The sequence below is a fragment of the Lolium rigidum genome, chromosome 6, assembly GCF_022539505.1.
Source record: "Lolium rigidum isolate FL_2022 chromosome 6, APGP_CSIRO_Lrig_0.1, whole genome shotgun sequence".
Taxonomy (NCBI): Eukaryota; Viridiplantae; Streptophyta; class Magnoliopsida; order Poales; family Poaceae; genus Lolium; species Lolium rigidum.
Genome location: NC_061513.1, coordinates 254,330,141 through 254,354,262, shown reverse-complemented (window position 1 = coordinate 254,354,262; position 24,122 = coordinate 254,330,141). Strand labels below are relative to the sequence as shown.

General features: G+C 43.9%; 1 protein-coding gene across 1 annotated transcript; it reads left to right on the top strand.

The window, feature by feature from the left end:
- The first annotated feature begins 4,706 nt into the window (after nt 1-4,706).
- Nucleotides 4,707-22,399, top strand: LOC124660027 (probable RNA-dependent RNA polymerase 3). Its single transcript, XM_047197830.1, has 18 exons — nt 4,707-5,408; nt 5,568-5,703; nt 6,238-6,321; nt 7,093-7,282; nt 9,989-10,202; nt 10,583-10,676; nt 10,755-10,889; nt 11,570-11,614; nt 11,972-12,043; nt 12,447-12,553; nt 13,521-13,669; nt 14,176-14,401; nt 15,187-15,412; nt 16,405-16,550; nt 17,276-17,441; nt 18,724-18,874; nt 21,639-21,820; nt 21,920-22,399. The coding sequence occupies exons 1-18, from the start codon at nt 4,723-4,725 to the stop codon at nt 22,163-22,165; spliced, it is 3,255 nt and encodes a 1,084-aa protein (XP_047053786.1). The 5' UTR covers nt 4,707-4,722; the 3' UTR covers nt 22,166-22,399.
- Nucleotides 22,400-24,122: the final 1,723 nt, after the last annotated feature.

The following is a 24,122-nucleotide window of genomic DNA, read 5'->3' as shown; positions in this document are numbered from 1 at the left end:
CTATGTCTGCTAGGAGGAAAATTTTCAGTACAATACATTAATTTATTAGTTTTACATCTTACTATATCTTGCTCATAAAAATTTGCACGAGTAACAACCATTTGAATCAGGAGCAGCAGGAAGTGTTGCCCCCTTTTTTCTCAACAATCTGTTGCTCCTTATTGCCATGTGAGTTCCTGTAGACATCTGAAATTACGGCCTGATAACCATTTGAGTTGACCACAAGATGATTTGGTGGTAACTTCAAGACGTAAAGAAGATGATTCCAGTTAACAATGTTTGTGGTTTTAATTTTTATTCTGGAGTTGTCTTTTCAGTGTAATCTGCCTATCTTGTTTCTCAATGTATCACGGCCTACATTTGAAATTTTGTGAAAACGATGGGTGTACAAAAGTATTTCCGTACATTGATGCTGTGAAAATATTTGCCATATTTTTGGAACATTTCATGTCCTTTGGAGGTGCTTGTAGGGCCTGGAGATGGGGCAGAGTGAGCACCAGTTGCACTGGATTTGCTTGTGAGCAGATAACATGGTAGCGCCTGTAAGGCTGTAACCATTTCAAGTGAGACAACTCAGCTCACCTAAACCATTTGAATTGGCTACGGCAAGTCGCAGTTCTTCCGCACGAACGTACGCAACGATCTAGCCGGTACTGCAACACCACCCTCTTGCCGTTCAAAATGGAAGGCAGTCGACAGCTGAATTCGCTGTCATCTGTTGTTGATGTATTATTACTGTGTGAAGCGACTTGGTATGCTTTAATTTCCAGTGAGTGCATTTATTTATTATTTCTGTCATTACGTTTTTTCCCTGGACAACTTGAATTGCGTTTTTTTAGCACAAACGTCGTTTTTCCAACTCACTCCAGACTTCGTTGTTAGCATCATAGCATTTGGCAAAATGGCTATTGCTGACTTGCTGTACGATCGAACGAAATATGAAGAGGGAGTAAATTGTCCGAGATGGCCGCTTACATTAGTTTTTTTTTTTTGAAATGGGCTCTTACATGAGTTGAGGGCAAACAATTGTGTTGCAGTCGACACCAGTACACTGCTCGGGAGTGTTGCACGATACCGGTACACTGCTCGGGAGGAAAAGAAGAGAGGGAGGCACGAGGACACTGATCATATTTTCAGCCTAAATTTATGGTGAAAATGGATCCGAGCGGACTTGTTCTGCATCGCTAACTTCGTTTGAATGCTAGGCCGCATCCTTGTTCATGTGGATACGTTTTGATCGCATCGATCAGTTTGTGTCGATTTGCTAGAGATACTCTTACTTCAGCTATTGCAAACCTTCTAACTTTCCCTAGCTGACACATGGGGCCACTAGTTGCCGAACTGGGCTGCCAAACGACCCTCCATTTTTTTTTTTAAAAAAACAAGCCTACTTCACTCTGAGCCTACTTGGACGGCTGCAGCGTCCTTTTTCTGGAGTTCCTAGATGGTCATTTCTAAACTTTATATCAATTTTTTTTTTGATCTGGGCTATGGCAGGCTTGCGCCAGCCTGAACGATTATGTTAAACCTCTCCAAAAAAGAGTGAAACAGGGAACATTACAACAGTTTTAGAGGGCAGAAGGGAAGAAAGCGAGAGAGTGTTCAGGGAGGATCATAGCTATTACACCAATAATTAAAAGCATTAGTGGAGGAGGGAGTGTTACAAGGATAGACCCAAAGCCTAATATTCTCAATACATTGGCGGGAGACAAAGGGTGAGGTCTTCCGCAATTCCATTAAAGGCGAGAGCGTTCCGCCTTTTCCAGATGGTCCAAGCGATAGCGGTGTTGATCGTAGCTTCCTCATAGGTGTGGTCGTACGCGAGCCATACATCCACAAAGCGGGCAATCCTGCGGGAGTCGAAGTTTTGGTGGAAGAAGTTCCAAATTTCCTTGGCTCGAGGGCATAAGAGCAGTAGGTGATCGATGTCTTCGTCTTCAGGGCATGAGAGGCAGGTGACGGAGGAGGAGAGGTGGTGCCGGAACCGTCGCTCATTGGTTGGGAGACTCCAACGCCTAGTAAGCCAGCAGAAAACCTTGCACTTCAGAGGGGCAACGCTCCGCTAGATCCTTGTGGCCAGCTCATCAGTCTGCACATGCCTAAAGGAATTGGCATAGAAAACTTCTTTTTGAAAGTTTTTTTTGTTAGTGAGGCGGCTATCACGAAAATCTAGGTTATCGTTGAGCTCCAGGGAGTTAAGCTCGAAGGTAAGGACATGGTGCTCAGTCACAACAGCGGTCGAAAGGCGCGGTCCAAGGGTCGCCAGAGCGAAGAACGGTAGCAACATTGACTTGGGGGCGGTTGGAGTGGGAGAAGAGGTAGGGAAAGCGGACATGGAGGGGGTAGGCCTAAGCCAAAGGTCAAACCAGAAAGCAGTTGAGATGCCATTCCCAACAACAACCTTGGATACCGAGTGGAAGTCTTCGAGCCCGGCCATAATATTTGTCCAGATGGGTGTATCAAGATAATGCTGGTCCCCCAGGTCTCTAGATCGAGCCCAGCCATACATCCGATGAAACCAGCAGGTTCAGGGAGCAGCGGAATCAGAGTGAAGCTTGGTAAGGAACGTGGCGAGAAGCGCAGAGTTTTGGGCAGGGATAGAGAGGATGCCAAGTCCCCTCCCCCAAGTTTTTTCGGGGCACACATGTCGGTCCAAGCGACCTTGCAATGCCCACCATTGCAAGTTTCCTCGCCAGTCCAGAGAAACACGCGACGTTGCTTGTCAATGGCCTAAATGACGACGACCGGAAGGAGGCTGACGCTCATGGCGTGGGAGACATGAAGGTGAGAACCGATGGGGATGGAGCGACCACGCCAACCAGAGAGGCGCATATCGCTCTTTGAGATGATTGGAGCAAAGTCAGCGAAGCGGAGTTTATGGGTGGAGAGCGGAAGACCGAGATAGGTATGGGGGAAAGAAGAGGCGGCACACCCAAAAGAGTGAGTTCTAAACTCTATATCACTTGTGGCTTCTTCTAAAACTTCAAAATTTCTATGCCCTTCCTGTAGATGGCTAGTTTGAGTCACTAGACTTAGCCATTTTTAATCGTAGGATGGGTCAAAAATAGATAAGACATGTCAGTTTGTTTTGCTATTTTAGTTAGGTGACGCCATATAAGACTACGGACTCAACGATGTCAGACCTTTCATACCCTCTATCTAGGTAAAAAAAAACAGCTAGATTACTAGGTCATTGGATGGTTAGATTCATGAAAACTAGCCAGACTGAATTGAGAATGACCTAAGGATCAGATGATTAGCTCGAGTTGGTGGCTACCCCGCAACCCGGGTTTGAATCTCCTCAAACACGGATTTGTGGCTCATTTAGCTTCTTCTATAAGAATATGCCCTGGGTGCTAGTGTCCGTGGGTCTAATTTTTTTAACTTGTGTTATGATCGAGAGAGAACATGGAAGTCTTAAAATTTTAGAAGGGGCTACAAATGATTTAGAGCTTGAAAAAAACATTTAGTTCAAAGAAACTCCTTATCTTTGTTGGTGGTGAGGAGTACTGCTCGTCTGCACTGTGCAGTGATGGAAGGGAATCGCCCTACTGCAAAAGTGCCAAAGGACCCATTCCGCTGCGCACGCATGCGCCGCCACGTCGCGCGAGATTCCAGGTCAGCCGTCCAATCTCACCACTTGGCACGCCACCTCCCCATTCCGGGCCCACCACCATTCCGGGCCCACCTCCTTCCTCCTTCCTCTGCAAGCTTCAAAAGCAGTATACTGCTCGCGCCCCCTGCTCCCCACAATCTCTCTTCACTTCCTGCGTTTGAATTCCCCGATCAATCTCTCCACCAACGTCCACCAATCCCGCCGCGCCGCCGAGCTCCTCCGCGAGGAGGCCCCAAGCCCTAAACCCCGATGGGCTCCCGGGGCCCGACCTCCCCGGCGCAAATGCGGGCCACCCGGGAGGCCGCCGCGCTGCCCGAGGCGGTGGGCTGGGAGCTGGCGCGGATCGAGGGCACGCTGCGGCAGCTCGCCGACCCGAAGGCGCGCCAGCAGCTCGCGGACGTCGGCGAGGCGGCGGCGCTGCGGGTGCTGCGGATGGTCGGCGAGTCGCCGACGCCCGTCAACAACTTCTCCGCCTACATCATGTGGACGGCGCGCCGGGCGCCCGACGCCCCCAGCGCCGCCGCCTGGAGCTCGGGGCCCTCCCGCGGAGGTGCGGTGCGGTTTAGTATTTGTTTTGTTCCCCTCCCTCCCTCGGACTTGCTGTTTCGGGCCGTTCTGGTGGGAAACGTCCCCCGTTTGATTTTTTTCCTCATTTTGGGTTTGTCGGCGCTGTACTGGAATTTTACAGGATCTGAGTTTTCTACACCTTTTTTAGTGATTTATTTTTCTGTGCACATTTTTGGGACGCCTCTCTTTTTTTTAACTGTAGGCATCGATTTTTTCATCTGTTCTTCCAGTGAAATTTTACATCAGCTATTCTTTGCGGAAAGGAATTGTACTTTACCTCACGTGCGTAGCTACGAGGACTGCTGCTCGAGCATGATCTGTTGGTACCTGTTGGGTTTCAGTACTTCAATTTGTTGGATCCGTTTGTTTCCCTCTTAAAATGTCTCTGATACATTGATGTGTTTCCGAATCTAAATTCTCTCGGGCTAAGCTGGTTATTTCTCACATGTAGCACCGGTACTATACCGCATTATAATATACCTTCATTTCTAACCTTGAAGTCTTTCCTCCATCCAACAGATGACTCTGTACAGGGACCGATGCACGACGACGATATTCAGATGGACGATGAGGTCACAAACAGTCAAATGGCCTTCAACCCCTCGAACCACGCCATGATCGAGGCAGTCGAAAGCTCTGCCCGCCAGCTGCCTTACGGTCTACATAGCCGTGAGAGTCCTGCTGGAGCAGCTGCTTGCTTCACGCCCAACCCCGTCGGGATGGAGGTTGAGGAGAACCCGTTCGGTTGGATAAACTCTGCTCCCATGGCAGTTGATTCTCACCTCCCAGAAACGGCGCGTGCTATGCCAAACCAAGGAGGGATGGAAGGGGTCCTACCTCTCAGGATGCAAGACCAGGTACAGCAACCGTTGCAGGCTGAAAGTCCTACCACACCGTTCGGCCACTTGGTGCCAGAACCAGACCATGCTGTAATGCAACCTGGGAGCCCTGGTTTTGGCATGGTGTCTGGGTTGCGGGATCAGGCGGGGTTCGATAGCCCGGTCCGGCAGACGATTCCTACTTCTCGAAGGATGGATTCAACCCCAACCCCTGTGCGCCAGATCACCAGACATCTGCATCAAATGGGTTGCCCGTCAGGAAATGCGATGCCAGTAGAACCTCTTGTCACCGCAAACACATCAAGGGCAACAGCGAGCCCTCAGATGTTAGCGCTGGGGGAGCTAGAGTTTGTTCGGATTTTCCTGATATATGTCTACCTTGCAGGGTAAGGCTTCACTTGGTTTATGTTTTTATTTAATTAATAAATATGCTACTGCAAAACTTTAGTAATGTATTCTACACAGGACATATTTGTATAACGCATGCACCTTTCTTCTGGATATGTGTTTCTGCTGTTACTAATTCATGTTGCCTCCATTTATAGCAAGAAGATAGAAGATGTGAGTGTACTACATGAGGGCTATATTAGGTTCTTAAATTCACTGCCCATGGATCGTTTTGAGTCGGAAATCTGGAACAAATTTGGTCACGAGTTTATAGCAGAATCGGATAGAAGAAAGGTTTGGTTTCGTTCTCTTATTAAACATCTATTTATGTTTGCTGCTGGCTACAACTGTTATCTATACTACAAACACAGATGAAAGCACAAGCAACCAGCCACCAATGATTGTTGCATTCCCATGTATGCACAAGCTTTTCTATTTTGTTGGATACCCGTTCTCTTTTCCACCTGACAAATTTCAGTTTGTTAAATGCTCGTGTTCAAGAAAAAGTTTATGAATGTTGCTATTTAGTTATCATACTTAAAATACATTAATTTCTTGCCTTTTTTTATCTTGCCAATTAATTTTATAAGGTTAATGAGAATAAATGGTTATACTGGTGGAGATAGGCCAATATGGATCTCCGAGAACATACTATAGGCTCATGTTATAATAGTACCCCAAACATTCATGCCTATCGGAATGAGAAATTTGTAGTCCTATTCAGATAGGTCAAATATATTTTATTTCTTCATGTGCTTTCTATTCATAGATACTAGACTAGATGCTACCATGCACATTGTGGTATTATTCTTGAACTGATGATTGTAGAACCTCGATTGGGACCCAAACAAGACAAGAGTGTACCATTGCAATATCGAGCAAAGAGGCAACTCTACAATCACAATTTTTAAGGTCTGAAAGTTAACTTTGTCCTCTTGAGCCTTTGATATTCATTACCTCCTCATGATACACATCAGTTTTTTTTTCAAATCTACTGCTTGGAAAATTCGTTGGTGCTCATAGGGGCCTTGTTTGTAGAAAGTGTGTGATTAAATGATCCAATTATGAGAAAAATTTAGAAATCAGTATGCAATGTTATTCATACCTATAAACTTTAAATATTATCATGCATATGTCATATGCATGGATGTGGGCGCGCATGGGCACCAAAACCATGTTTTTTATGTGCACAACTGCCGAGTGGTCACCTTGTTAATCAGTTTTCTAGCTGAACATTTTAATTGCTCAATCACTCAGTGCATTGAAGAAATTAATTGAGGTCAAGTTCGCGTGTCATTTCTTCACTATTTTTTTTTTCTCGAACACACGTCTAAGCGTGTGTCATTATATATCAGAAGAAAACCGTCGAGAAGATGGAAGCATTACAAGGTTGTAGCAAAGCTACGAAGAAACTCACAGAAAGTAAAATAAAGCTGTACAAGGCTAACTTTGTTAAGCCTGCGGGTGCTATTTCTTCACTAAAGTTGTAACACTGGAAAACATTATCTGACTATTCTTTATGGTAATGTCAAATTAGCAAGTGAGATATTTCACTTGAAAATTATTAAGAAAAATGTGAGCCTTGTTTGTTGACTTGCTGTGAATAGATAATATGACACCATTAGTAGAATAGTTTTTCCTTCTTCAAGTTTGTATATTATTTCATATTTTTATTGGTTCCAGGGGCCATTTATAGAGAATGCAACGACTCGTCTACACAAAGTTGTTGGTGAAGACAATGTTCTTGCCGTGAAATTTTCAGATGTATCTGTGCATGCAAACGCTACTGATAACTTTGGAAACCTCTGTCAAGTTTACCATCACCTTTTTGAAGATGGGATCATGTTGGGTTTGCGTTGCTATCGGTTTTTCAGTAAGTTTCTGTCTCTTAGAATGCAACATCCATCTGGCTCTATTTACAATGCTAGACTCAGTAATTGCTACTATTGCTCCACACTATTGTACAGTCACACTTAAGCCAATTGCAGCTTTCACGTATGGAGTCTTCCAGTAACTGATATCATACCCGTTGATGAACGAAAATGGGTCACTATATAATTTAGTACTACTGTTAAATATAGATACAAAGGCTAATTCTCAAACAAAAATAAGCGTAATAAATAATAACACTACAGACTGGTATTGAGATTTTTAGCTAGAACTAAGAATATTAAAACTCATCTGGAACACAGTTTTTCCACTTGCATCTTCTCTGGCTGCACCTTTATTTTCCATGGTAGATGGGTTGTGTACTTGTGTTAGTCTAGACTAGAAATCCCGTGTGCAAGTAGAAGCCAGCTAACCAACCTTGGCTCTATAACATCTCACTATCTCAGTCAGGCTACTCCTGACTTATCCCCCTCCTAGGAAGCATGTACTCTTCTTCTATGGCCTAATATCTCGAAAATAACTCCTGACTTATCCAGAGTTGTTAACATAGTCTACTAATCAGGACGTAGGCACCATGCGTGGGACACTATGGCATACATGTTGTGGTACTAAGGACCAAGAGAATCAAGCATGGTAAATAGAAATCACATAATGCAGCATCCCTTTTTTGCATGACGTGGTGATCGTAGCATGAAACCAAAATGTATGCTTAATAGGCTTCTGTTTTTTTTCAGTAAGTTTAAATTCATGGTGACCATGTAGTAGTCATAGTGAATTAAGTTTTGGAGTTTCGACTCCAGTCCATTGAGTCTGAGTCGTCCCTTTATGGGCAATTTAAGCCAAAAAGACATTTGATTCGAACAGTAAGATGAAACCCTCTCTCCCGATTCTTTTGGTCTTTCGTCAACCCTTCCAAATTTCTAATATTTCACATCCCGCAAAGAATATTTTGCTGGTCAAAGCCCGCTCGTCGCTACCGGCCACATCCTCTGGTGCCCTATCCAGCACAGATCCATGGATCAGCTGATGCCACAACATTAGTGTGCCGTTCGTGCTACTATTTTTTTAATTTTTTTTTTTTTGGGGGAACTGCCTCTCTTTATTAACTTATAACAGAGCTGGTACAATCAGCACAAATGCTGTCTACTAAAAAATCTGGAATCGCCCTCATCCATACCTGTGACACACCTCCGAGACACGCAGCGCGCGCGCATAAATGTGCCACGGTGTTAGCTGAGCGACGTGTAGAAACTAAAGAGAAAAACTGAAAAGAGGCTACCAGTTCACTAACATCCTGAAGCAAGGTTGCTATCGCCGATCGATCAGTTCGCCTTGCTTCCCAATAGCGCACCAGTTCCGAGCAATCCGTCTCAAAGATGATTGAGCGGAAATTTCTTTCTTGTGCGAATAAGACTGCATCTCGGAAGGCCAAAGCCTCCGCGCAAAGAGGGTCGCTAATCCCCTGGTATACTTTACTCCAAGCACCTCGGAAGCCGGTTTCGTCACGAGCTACTCCACCACTCCCAGCCGTGCTCTCCTGTTTGCAAATTGCGCCGTCCAGGTTCAGCTTCACATACCCCTCAGGTGGTCCGTGCCATATACATGCCGGCCGTGGCGGTGGCACTACCTTCACTTTCCTCGGAAGTTCGAGGTCTAGAATAGTCTGACGGACCTGCTCGATCGCCGTCTCTGGATCATAACCTTTCCCCCCATGCGTCCAATTATTACGAGATGACCAGATTGAGTACATCACTGTCACAACAATGGCCCGCTCCCTTCCTGTGAACCAGGGCTCGATAAGGATATCAGAAGCCCATGTCTCCGGATGGAGTCTAGGAAGCTTCAGCTTGAGAACATCCTTCGCAACTGTCCAAAACAGCTTGGCATGTGCACATTCAGTCAAGGCATGAAGCAAATTCTCGCTCGCATTTTTACAGATCCCACAAGTGCTATCTTCTCTGACATGCCACCGGGAGAGAGTCGAGTAATCAGGCAAAATGCCTTTAAGAACTCTCCACCAAAAAACTTGCAATTTGGGTACTGCATCGAGTTTCCAAACCAACTTCCAGACTTCCCTTTTCTCTGAATCTGAGGAGGAAGCTGCACCTGCTTCTACCACTTCTTGTTCCACACTAGACTCAACCAGAGCTCTATAAGCTGATCGGACTGAAAATTGCCCTGACTTCTCTAGTGCCCATGCTATCCAATCTGCCCCCCCCCCCTGATGTCTCAACGGTATTTGCATGGTCCGGTCAACATCAAGGGCCATAAAATTTTCTCGCAGTTTCTCCACTCGCCACTGGTAAGTAACCTGATCAATCAGTTCACTCACCATGTCACAGGTTGCTGATGCTAGACGCCCATCGGCCGTAGTGACCGGGCCCCCGGCAACCAGTTGTCCTCCCAGATTGACACTGTGTGCCCAGACCCAATTCTCTTAATCAGGCCTTGTTGCAAAGCTGCTCTCCCCGCCACCACAGCTCGCCATGTTCTCGAGGCCGTCCGTGGAACCGTAGCATCCATGAACTCCGAGTTGGGGTAATATCTACTATTTTTTTAATTAGAAGGTCACGAATTATGTATAGTAACTACGCATTGATTGAGTTGGATCATTTGTCTTGACTGGTCTTCCTTACTACGCGTTGATTAAGTTGGATCATTTTTCTTGACTGGTCTCCTTTATTATCAGTTTTCAAAGATAGCGGGAAGGCCGACAAAATAAAAGAGGAAAGAAAGGAGAGAAACAAGAGATGCACTTCTTCTGTTAGGTGCTACTTTGTTTGCACCGAGTCTGGTTGGGGCAGGGGTGTGCCTCAGTTCCTCTCCGACAGAACAATTGGTGACGTCCGCAAGATATTTATGCACATTCACACTGTTCCTAGTGTGGCAAAATATTTAGCCAGGTTAGCAGTTTTATTTACACCCATTATCAACCAATAATGCATACCTTTAAGCATATATTCTAGGATATGTCATCCTGTTACTTTTTAGTAAATCTTATTCTCTTGCTTTCTGCGTTGGAGCTTGGATCGCTAACAAAATAACCGAAAAGAGGTGTTACATTATGAAAACTTGTAGTTTGATTAGTTTTGATGATATGTTCTGCAATTTCTTTTTGGCGGTTTGTTTTGCAAATGCTACCGTACATGGATTGTTACAACAACTTTTACGACAGAAATGAACATGAACACAGGATGCTGTTCCGCCTTTCATCCTTGTTTATGGCTCTAATCACTATCTCGTTTTGAGGTTTAAATTTAATTGTTTTTTTTTGGAATGACAGGTTTTCTTTGATATTGTCCAAAACTATTACACTACTAAACGCTGAAGACCTATCAACAGTTAAAGTTGTAACTATTGATGATGTACCTTGCGAGGTAATATCTCTTTCCGTTGATGTTTTGGCTTGCCACTAGAATATGTTATTGTCATATATGTTCATTGATTTATTTCAGGACAAAAATGGAAGAATTGTTCTCAAGCATGGGGAGGTTTTGATCCACACTGACGGGACTGGGCTAATATCAGAAGATTTAGCTAAGAGATGTCCTACAGGTGTCTTTAAGGGGAACTTTTCAAGGACACATGAGGTACAGATAAGGAAAAATCATTTGTAGGATTTCATTTACTTTGCGACTCACCTAAGCATGGATTCTGGGTTGGACAGTGCTGGAATCTTTGCGCCTAATGAGCTTGGCACACTTATGCTGATCCATAGATATCCACCATATATTAGTTTCGTGTTTCGGCTTTCATGTTGAATCATTCAATCACACGCTCCATATCTAAGGACCCTCTTTAGTTGTTGGCAGTGGAATATCAAGTGCTGTAGACACGTGCGTCTCCATTACGTCCTAAATTTTTGCTTGTTTTGTCCATACTGAACTTAAACTACATGGCATGCCAATGGTATTTACGATATACTTCAGTGATATTTCATCTCAGATCAGCAGAACATTGTCGGTAGCTTGATATACACAATGCAACCTCAACATTAGTTGTGATATGTCATTCTACATTATCAAATCCATTACAATATACTGTATTGTTTAACCGAGGAGCGTATTTAAGCTCAGATGGGAAATTTGTGGACTCATCTAACAAATGGGTATTAGTGGTAAACTTTACCCCATAAAAAATCATACTTTAGGAATATATATAATAGTTTCCGAACTTGTTGATTGCTATTTTAGCCAATACCTGCCTTTTCAAGTTTTGCTTGCTTCATTATTTTTGATTTTAATTCAATTCTTTGTTACACTTTCCACAGGATACTGTGGGTTCAAAGGAGGATCAGTTTGGCATCGATGATCATGTAATTTTTGGACTAAACAATACGATGATCTTATTTGTTGGCCATGAGCTAGGTGCACTCACTGGGTGCAGAGGCTGGAAGCCCATGGGGGAGCTTAGTTGGGGCCATTGGCCAGAGTTCCCACCCCCACCCACAGCTCCTAGAATTTCCTTCTGATGCTAGTGCATAATTAGCATAATTTTGCACCATACATAGCACAATACTTCATATTGCCCTCCTCAATTATGTTTTTCACTCCTTTTGCCCCCTCTCAATTTATGGTCAAGCTCCACCACTGCCAGAAGCAATAAACTCTCCCGTTCAAAACATCTCTTACTTACCTAACCAATTTATTGTTCTTCCCTTCGCTCTCTCTAGCCTCTTCTTATGCAGGTTCGTTTGTTCTATAATGGACTTGCTGTAAAGGGAACCCTTCTCGTTGTTAGAAAGGTATATAATTTATCAGTTATCACTTTGCATGGCTTGAATTTAATTGTTTTAAGATTGTTATTATTTAGCAAATAGCTGTTTCAGTGAAAAAAAAATGATTTTTTTAACCTTAAAAAAGTTTGCATGGATGCATTACCTTCATTTCCTATCTTTCGCATTTACCATTTTTTGTTATACTTTTTGCACATTCATTTCTTCTGGCTCAAAACTTACATTATATCATGAGTTTATGACAACCTGAGACTCAATACTAGTAATATGAATGAGTAATCACATCAAAGATTTGTTCCCCTATTTTTCGATACATTATTTTCAACATGGATATGTTTGGAACAATATTTGTGGTTCTCTTTTACAAGCACATCCCCTCAACATTTTGTAAGAAATATATTTCTTGTTGCAGCTTCCTAAGAGGACTATCCATATACGACCATCAATGATAAAAGTAAACTCAGATCCTAATTTGTTAGGTGGGCACTCCTTCAACTCACTGGAACTTGTTTCCACAGGGTAAGTAATGTGGACATACATTTACTGGATTAAGGTATGACTGTATGAGTTGGGTGAATGGATAGTTTGAGCGACTAGAGGGGGGTGAATAGGTGCTAGTCCATTTTTATACTCCACAACTGAATTGGAGGCTCCCAACGTCACCAAGTGCTAGGACAATACCAAGCAAAGCCTCATGGCAACCTGACAACAAGGATCACCACTAAGGGGATCTAGGGTTACAAGTTCCACTAAAAATAGTTGGAGGAATTCAAAATTTCTTGGGTAGACAGGTAGATCGGGCCCTCCTCCTTCGGTTACCAAAGTTTGGGGATGATTGGTTGGCCAGGGAGGGAGATCCACGGAGTTTAAGCTCAGCAACAATGGTGGTACGCTGATTTCTCCGTAGATTCCAGGCCTGAGCCAGGCAGGCCATTCACCCCCCTCCCCCTTCTTCAGCATTGTTGTTGCTTCTTCCTCTGCTGCAAACACACACACAACACACACACGAAAAACCAAAAAGATTGTATCGTAGACTAAACTTTGATGACAATCCTCTAGTTTTGGTGGGTAATCAACCGTCTTGTGCTTCAGTAAAATTCCCTACACAGTTAGCACACGGTATAATTCGTTCACGTGTTGTCAACAAACACACAAAACACAAGGAGTACAGACTTGCTCTTTCATAGGGGTTATATCTAACACAAACCATTTAGATGCAATCGCTCAAACCACTTTTGCTTCAGTAAGAACTGGGAAAGTTCCCATAAAACTGTGGAAGGGATTTTCTTTGTCTAGCACATGGTCTATCTTCATTTTTTAATTTTATGAAAATGAAGCTTTTTGAATTAGTTTGGTGGCTGAAAGACAGAAAGTTAATTCCTGTATAGTGGTAGTGTTATGGTTTTGATACATGTTGAGATTTTTCTTGAGCGTTTCCTACACTATCAGTTCTTGCCTTTTGTTGACACTTCAACATATTTTTCAGCAACCGTCCCAAAAGGGCAGTGACATCGAGGTTCTTAATCACACTACTTCACTATGGAGGGGTTCCAGCGGATTATTTTATTGACCTTCTAGGGAAGGCACTAAAAGATGTTGAGACAGCTCGCCATAAAACTAGAGATTCCCTTGAAGGTTGGTTTGCATCATGAACAATGCACATACTTATGCACCATTCTCATTTCGAAAGCAAAAGATCATGATCACAGTGTATTATCATTTTTGTATGGCAAGAATGGGCACACCTCCAAGATAAATAAATTGATCTGACAGCGGTATTATAGACATAGGGGATATGCTGCACTTCTTTGATATTTTATCCCTCCGTACCGATTTATTAGGGTATTATGCATTTCGAGAAAAAAACTTTGACCATTAATTTGGTTAACAAAATATGAGATATATGCCACAAAAATTATATTATTGGATTCATATTTAAAAGAAGTTTCCAATGATATAATTTTTGTTATATATCTTATATTTTGTTGATCAAATTAGTGGTCAAAGTTTTTTCTCGAAGTGCGTAGTACCCTGATAAATTGGTATTGGAGGGAGTATGATTTTGTCGCTTTCAACTATACGAACATCTGTATGCATTTTCCTAGTGCCTTTGCATTCTATTAATGAGAACCCTCTTACAGTTGCATTTAACTATGCTGGCATGGATGATTCAATGTCTGCACGGATGATCCTTTCTGGAATTCGACCAGAGGATGATGCATATTTACAACACCAGCTCACTCTAATGACTAAAGTGGAAAGAAAAGGAATCAAACAAGGCAAGATCCCTATCGATCAGTGTTATAATCTGATGGGCACAACAGACCCTACAGGGACACTAAAGCCCCATGAAGTCTGTGTGATACTGTAAGTGGCAGCAATATCAAGTTACCCACCATATCCTTTCTACTTTTGATCTTTCCTTTATGTCTCCCTTATGCTTTTCATTTTCTTGGCTGTAATAATCTTACAACGTAACATGAACAGGTTATTGGTTCTGTATCTGTTTCGCTGTGTTACGACTTTTTGTAGAACAGAACGAAAAACCTTAACATTCTTCTGTTTCTGTTCTTCGGTTCCAAACATTGATGACACAATTTTAAGAATTATATTTGCAACTCACTCTTGCCCCTGTCTTACGACTTTGGGAGCCTAGACATAAGAGGGAGTGTTGAAGTAAGAGCATGTTAGTATGTTGCTCGCATTTCTTCATCATCTAGATTAGGATTTGGTATACATGCAACTATATATTTTCATATGGGCAAGAGGTTTCTGTTTTTGTATCATGGATATGTTGAAAGAACACACTTCGTACATAAAAAAAAATTCGAGTCCTTCAATAGTTTGACTAGCATTCTGCCCTAATAGAAGAATGTCTGCTAATGAAGCAAAATCTTCAGGCTATAATATTTTTGTTTAGACTGGTCAGAACATGATTTTAACAAATGCCTCATGATTGAGAGGTGCATGGTAATGTCTTCAAGATAACAGTAACATTAGTATATAGTAGACCAATGACATAATCGGGGGCATAAAATATGTGGAGCTTCTAGACTTCTGTATTCGTATTTGATAATACTACCAATCTTTGGAAATAATTTTGAATATGGAAGTATCCTGTTTATTTTGTTACTAATCGTCTCATCAAACAGTGACAATGGCCCCATTTCTGGAGAGGTTCTTGTCTATAAACATCCAGGGTTGCACTTTGGTGACATACATGTTTTGACGGCAATATTTAGTAAGGATATACAGGATGTCGTGGGAGACTCCAAATATGCTATACTTTTCCCTATCTCTGGACCACGATCTTTGGCCGATGAGATGGCGAATAGCGATTTCGATGGTGACGTATACTGGGTCTCGAGAAACCCACAGGTCAGTCATTCTTCCTGACATGTTGCAGTAAACTATTCATTTTAGGTAGTCATGACAACAAACAGAATTCACTGGTGCAATATGCTTGCTCATATATATATATACATATATATATTTATTTCTTCAATTCCTAGAGCATGGAATTTGGCATGCTCTCTTTTTGGTGATAGCTGTATTCCATTCCTACTTATTACCCGCATTGCTTCTTTCCACTTCATCTTGCTACCCAGTTGCATTGTATTTTATACATGGTTTCTGCAAATTGTATAAAATGTGTATTTTTTATCTTACTTAAAAATAAAACAATGATATCTAATGTTTCCATCTAGTGGATAGAATATACACGGTTAATATTGTTTTCCAGAAGTTACATCATTCATGATATAGCCTATATGTACCATTCATTTTTCCTGTAATCTTTCCTAGTAATTTTTACAGAAAAGTACGTTTGGTCCATATGGTGTTGTTTATTTACCTCAATAAGTGATATTAATTAGGCGTTGTGTTCTTAGGGGTACTTTATTTGTTACAAAATGTAAAAGAGCTATTACATTGTTTATTCATATTTTCTATAGTGTATCTTTGAAGCATTTAAATATAAAACATTCATCACATTTTTTTTTTCATATTTTCTTTAGTGTATCTTTGAAGCATTCACTTTGTTGAAGCTTAAGTAAGTTGCCCACATTTGCCTCCCACCTTGAGCTTTTTGGTGAACTGGTTGGTGCATGGTACTCAATATGGTAGCAGAGCAAAAAAAAAAAAGTCTTGGGAGTTCAAGACTCGTCTGGAATACTTTTTCTTAAACATACAGCCCACTGGTTGTCCATTTGTACTGCTTTAGGCATCAGGTAGTCCAACATGAGAAGTGAAGTATAAGTGCCCGATTTTCTTTGGTGATGCATGATACTCGATACATTTAGCACCAAAATGTTTTGCTATGACGACATACTCTGTGCAGAATTGTCACTATCACTGAATAACCTTTCCAGTTACTGAAGTACTTCAAACAATCTGAACCATGGTACCCAAGAAACCCACCGAGGAAGACTGAACAAGAGAAGCCTCAGAAATATGATGCATCTGAGCTAGAAAGCGTGCTATTCCGTGAATTTGTTAGAACTAGGTTTACACCCAGGTACTATTTACTCGTGATCCTTTTTATTGAGTGCACTTATGACCATGTTATTGCTGTTGTTTGCATCTAAGGCTTCAGAGTGTCTTCACATTAAAAGTTCCTATTCATCTAATGTGTTAGGGCGTAATAAGTTTAAGGTTCAATTACCTAAATTGTATTGTTCGAGGATTCCCAAAAATGTATGTTTGATGTCCTGTTTTCAAAGTTTGGATGAATTCAATAGGCAGATAAACCAATGGGATCCAACTCATGTGGCTGTGAATCTGTGATCATACCAAATTGACATCTCTACATTCTCAGTTAACTCAACTGTAACTTATCAGATTCAACCATGGAGCAAGTGCTTAAGAAGAGATTAAGAAGAGAAGAAAGAACAATGTTGACATGTGCTACCCTTTCAAAATCTTCTCTTCTCTACTTGTACATTTTACACCTCAATTTTGGCTGTTTGATGTGAGCTATATTAACAAAGTAACACGGTGTGATTTGTTCTTCATTGCACAATGATCTCATTTTTTCATTCTCCATTGTTATCCTAACTTCGAAGTGTCAGTAACTCAGTATGCCTTCTATTGATTTCCAACTAATATCACAGATATTTGGACATTAGATCTGATCAGCATGTCGTAGCTGTCTAAATTGCCATGGCCATTTTGTAGACCCTGTAGTATATACGAGCTCCACCAGTTATGTGGTCTAACGTTGTTTGAGATTTTTTCCTTCAGCTATGTGCTGGGTGCAGCTGCAGATTGTTGGTTGGTATATATGGATCGGCTATTGACATCCGAAGTTGAAGAAAACAAAACAGAGTGGGAGTTGATAAAGGCTAAGATGCTTAAATTAGTTGACATTTACTATGATGCTCTGGATGCCCAGAAAACTGGGAACAAGGTTGTTTCAAATCCTGGGTTTATATACATGCTAGCTCAGACATTGTCTATTTTGCTGTTCACATGCTGGTATAGGATTAAAGACTCTGAAAGGCTATGCGCCACGTAGTTAGTAATCTGAATTACTGATGGTGAGGTAGTAAGGATGAAGGTTGATTGTGTATCCAGTTCAATTATACCTCTAGTTGATTTAGTCCTGGGATACAAAGACATTGCTCAGAGCCCTCTAGAAAAGAATAGTCCCGTAACTGGGAACAAGGAAAAAATAATCACCCTCTCCCTCCAAAGTTATTCCCATTCCTCGACTTTAACTTCTGTACCTACCCCTGATATCCTTCTTTGCAACCACAGCATGAACTTGTCTGTGATTATTCACGAGTAAATATCCATCGTGAAGAGGTTTCCAGGTGAAGTGAGCGGAACTCACCTGTTTTATCGGCTCTTGGCTAAGGAGCGTTAATGTACAATCCCACCACCCGGGTTCAAATCCCTATAGTGTCCGCACTTCTCTGACAGTTTTCCTTCAAAGAAAAAAGAAGAGGTTTCCAGTTGGGTGGCAACGGGAGCACCAGTTGGGCCAGTGGGTCTAGAATAGGGAATACCTAGTCAAAGAAAGAAGAGAAAGGCAAGACTTAGATACAAGGATACACTTTATTATTCTATTGCTTCCTGACTCAAGAATACGAGCCTCCTATTATCTACTCATAGTCTGTTGAAGTCTTACTTGCTGCCGATGTTGTTGTGTTGCCATGTGCTGTTGGATGGATGTAATGTGCACATGATGGAATGACACAAGACTCGCGATGGTGGGCTAGGATTGTTCCATCTGCTAGTGTCTATTTTCGTTGACTCCAGTTTTTTCTGGTGGGGATAGTCAATCCATGTGCTTTACTATCCTTTTTTATCTGCTATGATTTTGCAATGCACGCTAGTTCAGATTTTTTTTAGTATTGCTAAATGCTTTCAGCATACTATCCTTTTTAACTACATTAATAGCAAATTAAGTCCCACACCATACAAATTAGTTGACCAAGAATTTATTTACTTGTATGTTAGCTAGTATTGGTAACTGGATATGGCATGATCCTGCTACGATGTAGGTTATTCCTAAAGAAAAGCTACAATGCAGGCTACATAAAGAATCTGCATGCAATGGGTTCTTTATACATTATCATCAGTAGAACTTTACCTGCCCTGCTTAATAATTTAGTTTCAATTGCAAGAGAAAGTGTATTCTACTTTGGCTGACTGTTTTATCTTTCTTTCACCCATCTTCCAAATAGATCACTATCCCTGGTTATCTGAGGGTCAAAATTTATCCGCACTTTATGGAACGGAAAGGATACACGGTTCCTCCTTACCACTCGACTTCAGTGCTGGGCAAAATCTATGATGAAGCAGAGTCGCAGCAGTCCGAAACTGTTCATCCAATCAGTAAGTTGCTATTCCAGTTGACTCGTGATTTCCTTTTATAGAACCTCTTACCTAGCTAGCATACCTTTTTTTTCCTTGGAACTGATCTTTACTGGTCACGTTTCATTGTGATGCACGTCTGACATGTTTCAATGATATTTATTGTTACCTAATCAGGTTTTGGTCGTTGTCAGTTTCATTATACAGCTGCCTTCTCTTTTGCTACTATGTACAAGAGTTGCACCGGATTTGCAAGTGACTGAAAGTATCTTGCAAGCAATATGGTAGTTTCAAGCAGAATTGAACCCTCACCATCATGCCAACATGAGTTCCCGAAATCCTAGTGTTCAAATATATTGCCAGCCCTTCTCCATCAGTCGGACTTTTGGGTGAACTGGCTGGTGCATCAATTAATTATGGTACCAGACCGGGCCAACGCATTATTATATCTAAAATAGTTGCGGCCTTTCTTCTTCTTCGAACTAGGCTTTCGCCCCGCTTTATAAATAAAGCCACAACGGCCGAACCGATACAAGGTGGAGAGGAGAACCTCATACAAAGCAGATCAAAGAAAGAAAGAAAAACACAGAAAACCCCACACTTGCCACCGAAGACATTAAGGTGAGACCAAGTCGACTCGGGGCTCCACAACGACGCCCCCAAGAGGGTAACGACGCATTCCGCCGCCGTCGTCGAGACCGTGAGGTCTAGGGTTTTCACCCGGAGCCGTAGCGCGGGACGGATACCCACAACGACGCCCCCAAGAGGGTTACGACACCCGCAGGCATCGCCGTCATTGGCGCCGAGGCGCTGAACTTTCGCTCGAAAGCATCCGCACACCGCGCCCGAGAACTTAGTCGCCCGCTGTCTCCAAGATGGGATCTCCAAACACGATCTGGGGGTTGCCAAAGCCGAAGCGCCGCCAACTCCAGGAACTCCCACCGTCCGCTCCACGCCATCCTCATGACCGAAGAGAGAGACCACCACCGCTGCCACGTAGCCCGCCGTAGAGCCATCCGCGCAGTCCGCCTTCCAGGGCCGCCGCCCCGGCATCCCCACGAACTCGAGCCCGTGACTCGGCCAACACATCGCAACGCGAATTGGACAAAGTAGGAGGCACCGTTGCCAGCAGCCATCAGAGCACACGACAACCTAGGGGAGGGGATCCGCCCTCCGCCACCAGGAGGTGCCCGCCGACCGGACACAGGACCATAGCCGATTCAGCCAAGATCAGGCCCGGCCGCCTGCCAGGCCTCGATCAAGCCTCCTTAGCCGTGCCACTGTGCAGCTGCGCCCAGGCCGCCGTCGCCATCCACCTGCAACACCGTGCCAATCCTAACCGTGCCACCACCGAATCGCCATGCGCTAGCCAGAGACCATGGGCGGCGTCGCCGCGACCTCACTTCTTGCAAGACGGCCTCGGCCGAAACCGCATACCGCCGCGGAGAAGCACCCCCACCGCGACGCCCGGGGACAAAGCCGCACCGTTCCCGACGCCGCCATGTCGCTGGTCAAGCCCGACACTTTGTCGGCAACCTCGCGCTCGCCATTGCACTCCCGCAAGAACACCGCTTTGACCCCCCAAACGGAGGAGGATCGGCTCGGACCGTGCCGCCGAGGACCGCCGGAGCTGAGCCCACCTGGCCCAGCCCTGGCACCAACAGTGGAGAGAGCAGGGCGGACGTCCGCCGGAGCTGGCCCCGACCGAGGACCGCCTGTCCCAGACCGAGGCCCTTCTGGCCCAGATCGGGGCCCGCCTGGCCCCAAACTGGGCCGCATCGCCGGCAGCCGCCCCGCCACCCCCCTCCGCTGCCGCCCAAGGCCACGAGCCGCACTAGCCCGTCCTCCGCCGGGACCGTCGCCGCCATGCCCTGCCATCGCCGCCGGACCAAGCACGCAGGCGCCCCGAGCCGCACCGCCGCCGACCGCTCCTGCCCCGCGCAGGACCACGCGCGCGCGGGTAAAGGAGATCCCGCCGCCGCCGGCGCCACGCGGGCTTTGCCCGGCGGCCCAGGCCGGCGGCGGCGGGGGAGGAGGGGAGGAGGAGGACGGGTGGAGGCGGGATTAGGTTTTCGCCCCTGCCGTCGCCCGCGGGAGCGACGCGCAGGAGCCACACGTTTGTTCCTTCCTCTCCACAGATTACAGACTCGCTCCAATTCAATAGTTGCGGCCTTTTATCAATCCCATGTCTACAACCTTGACATGAGGGGGAGTGTTAAGATTTAGTTTGATGCGCTATGGTAGACTATCGAGGATAAGTAGCGATCAACCAGGTTTTTTTATCAACTTATGCATATGTTTAATTGTGGGAGGTTGGAGGGTGAAAGTGCGCATTCTGCACTTGGACGAGCCATGGCAGCATTTCACCCGAGTCCAGGCCGGCCTGTGGTGCAAAGAGGATAGGGAGAAGGTCTCCTTTCTGATTAGTTCTTGGTTAAAAACTGCATAGCTTTGCTACAGAACTCGTCCGAATCCGAAGGAAAATGAAGTTTGAATTACACAGCTATAGCATTTGGATTATCTCTATGACTCTATCCATTTAATCTGCACCAGTGAACCATATTCGTTGGGTTTCAAGGCTGTTTATGCATTTTTTACTTTGGGCCATATTCGTTGGGTTTTGATTAATCTGCACCAGTGGGCCATATTAGGCCATATTAGTTGAGCTACGTTAGCATAAAAACGCAGACATGCGATTTGGTGACAAATCTCTGACTATTATTGCCTCCTCGACAGTAATAGCCAAATTATGATCATGTTTTTCATCTCCTCTTTGTTTTCTCAGAGATATCTCCCTTAACATGCTTCACCGAGGAAGAAGTAACCGAAGAGCGCAAGATCTGGGGACCCCGTTACCAGGAATATCTGAAGCTGAGCTCACCACTATGTGACGTGAACCGTAACCCCCCTATCTCTAAAGAAGAGAAAAACATGAGGTTCCAGGAGCTCTTCAAACATTACAAGCAGGTAATTAGCGTACCCTCGCCTTTCATATACCCACTGCTATATCGAAAAACATTCTAGAGACTGGGCTCTTAAAAACTCCGTTGGAGCCATTGGCTGCAGATGCTGTACGAGGCCGTGGAGCTGGAGGAGAGCCAGAGGAACCGGTTCGTGGTGTTCAAGGAAGCTTGCGCTATCTACCAGATCGTGTACGAGAAAGCGCTGCAAAAGGGCGACGTCGGCAAGTGTGGCTTTGCGTGGAAGGTTGCTGGTCGCGCACTGTGCCAGTTCTATGTGATCAAGTGTGGCGGGGAAACCGCGCTCGTCAACATGCAGGTCGTCCGCGAGGCCTTCAAGCGTGGGGCGTAGTTACATGGACAAAGGCAAAGCTACCATGCTTTGGTGCATGGGGCGTGTGGCTACCTGACCTTAGCGAGTTAGCAACTCCGTCGGTCTGTTTATCTCACCTGTTTGTATATACCTGTGGTAGCAGCAGTGTTAGGCGATGGACGAGCTGGCAAACAGTATGTTCGTCTAGGATCGCTAATGTCTGTGTATTTATCTGTTTGATTTAATCATTTGGTGAGCGGCCAAGTGGGTCATGGCAGGAAAAGCGTGCCCGAGGTCGTCGACAGTGAGCAGGTCTGGGAACAGCTCAGCCAGCGGTCAACTTCTTTGTGTAATCGTGTCCATGTTGACCGAGTTCCAACGCCACGCGTCCAGCCAACCCTTGCTGTCATCATCAGCGGCGTCGCCTCAGCTGGAGGAGCCCAACTCCTACAAGCTGTTAATAGCATTTGATGGTGACGGAAGATGGAGAGGAGCAATAACATGCAACTTTGTGTTTCCTCTTCTCATCTTCTTTTCTACTGTATTTTTTCATGTTCATCAAAGGTATATATAGGGTTTGTGCTGTCCAATGTAATAGTCCTTTCCATGATAGCTTTGGCCCTTTGTAATATTCAGTCACCATCCACTGTAATCACCTTTACACTGATTCTTGTTTATGCCCAATCTACCAGGTCTATTTCCCAGATTTTTGTATTACTCGAGGCAATTTTGTCATCGGTAGGTGTAGTAATCATCTGTTCAAGATTCTTGACTGAAACTTTGGTTTCAGGAAAAAGTGATAAGGCGACATATAATGGAGAATAGCACCTGTGCTCTGTGTAAGGCTGAATCTGAAGATGTGATGCACGCACTGATTGAGTGTAGTCACGCAAAGTTATTCTGGGAGGCGGCTAAGGAACTTCTTTTGATTAAGCTTCCACGGCTACACCCGTTAACTTGGGCGAAAGATATACTTTGCGAGAAAGCTTTCAGCCAAAAGGAGAGAGCTATTATAATTTCAGTGATGTACTCAATTTGGTCATCAAGAAATAATCTTACTCATGGTGAAGCGGGAAATGCACTTTGGCTCATAGGAGCATTTGCTCTCATTATGTGAATCCACATTTTGAAGTGTCAAAACATTCTAAACTAAATTTTTACATGTACATCTAAATATTTTATGTTGGTACACAAATTTTCAAAAAAAGAAAAAAATTTCTGTGGCTCCTGGAAAAAAGACAAATTTTGATGTTGTAACATGACTACATACAACATATTTTTTTGTCTTTTTTGTACACACCACATAAAATGTTGTTTTTCCACGAAAACTTGTGTACGAACATAGAATGTCACGATGTATACCAAAAAATTTATGTCAATTTTTTTAACATTTTTAAAATTAATTTTTAATTATTTTATATAGTGGGAGCATTTGCTCCTATGAGCCAAAACGCCACCTCCATGGTGAAGCTGGCTATAATCCAGCCAAGTCGATTGAGTTGGTGAAGGAGACCTTGCAGACTCTAGAGTTTCCAAGGGAGAATCCTAGGCCTATTAGGCCGGTTGCTAAGTGGCAGAGACCTCCAGATGGTTTTGTGAAAATAAATTCAGATGGGGCGTTCAATACCAGCGATAACTTGGCTGCAACTGGTGTAGTTGCTCGTGAGGGTTTGTTATATAGGGGTGCCATGGGTAAAACGTACCGTGGTATTTCTGATCCTCTGATCATTGAGACTCTTGCACTACGAGATGCTGTTACTTATGCAAGGGACAGAGGGTTTAGTAGAGTTGTCTTTGAAGTGGACTCTGGAAATCTGGTTCATCTTTGGCATAATAGAGCGACTGATCGTTATATGGCCAAGAATGTTTTAGATGAGATTAGTGAGCTGAGTGTGTTTTTCACAGTTTTTAGCTTATGTCATGCTCGTCGTGAGGCTAACCAGGCAGCTCATTCTTGTGCAAAATTTGCAAGTATTCAAGATGGGTTGTTTTCCTG

What these genes read in the sequence shown, in the direction of transcription:
- LOC124660027 (XM_047197830.1), top strand. Translation starts at nt 4,723, where the DNA reads ATGCACGACGACGATATTCAGATGGACGATGAGGTCACAAACAGTCAA. An exon ending in CAGAATCGGATAGAAGAAAG is followed by an intron (nt 5,704 to 6,237) that starts GTTTGGTTTCGT and finishes TGATGATTGTAG; the next exon opens with AACCTCGATTGGGACCCAAA. An exon ending in ACTTTTCAAGGACACATGAG is followed by an intron (nt 10,890 to 11,569) that starts GTACAGATAAGG and finishes CACTTTCCACAG; the next exon opens with GATACTGTGGGTTCAAAGGA.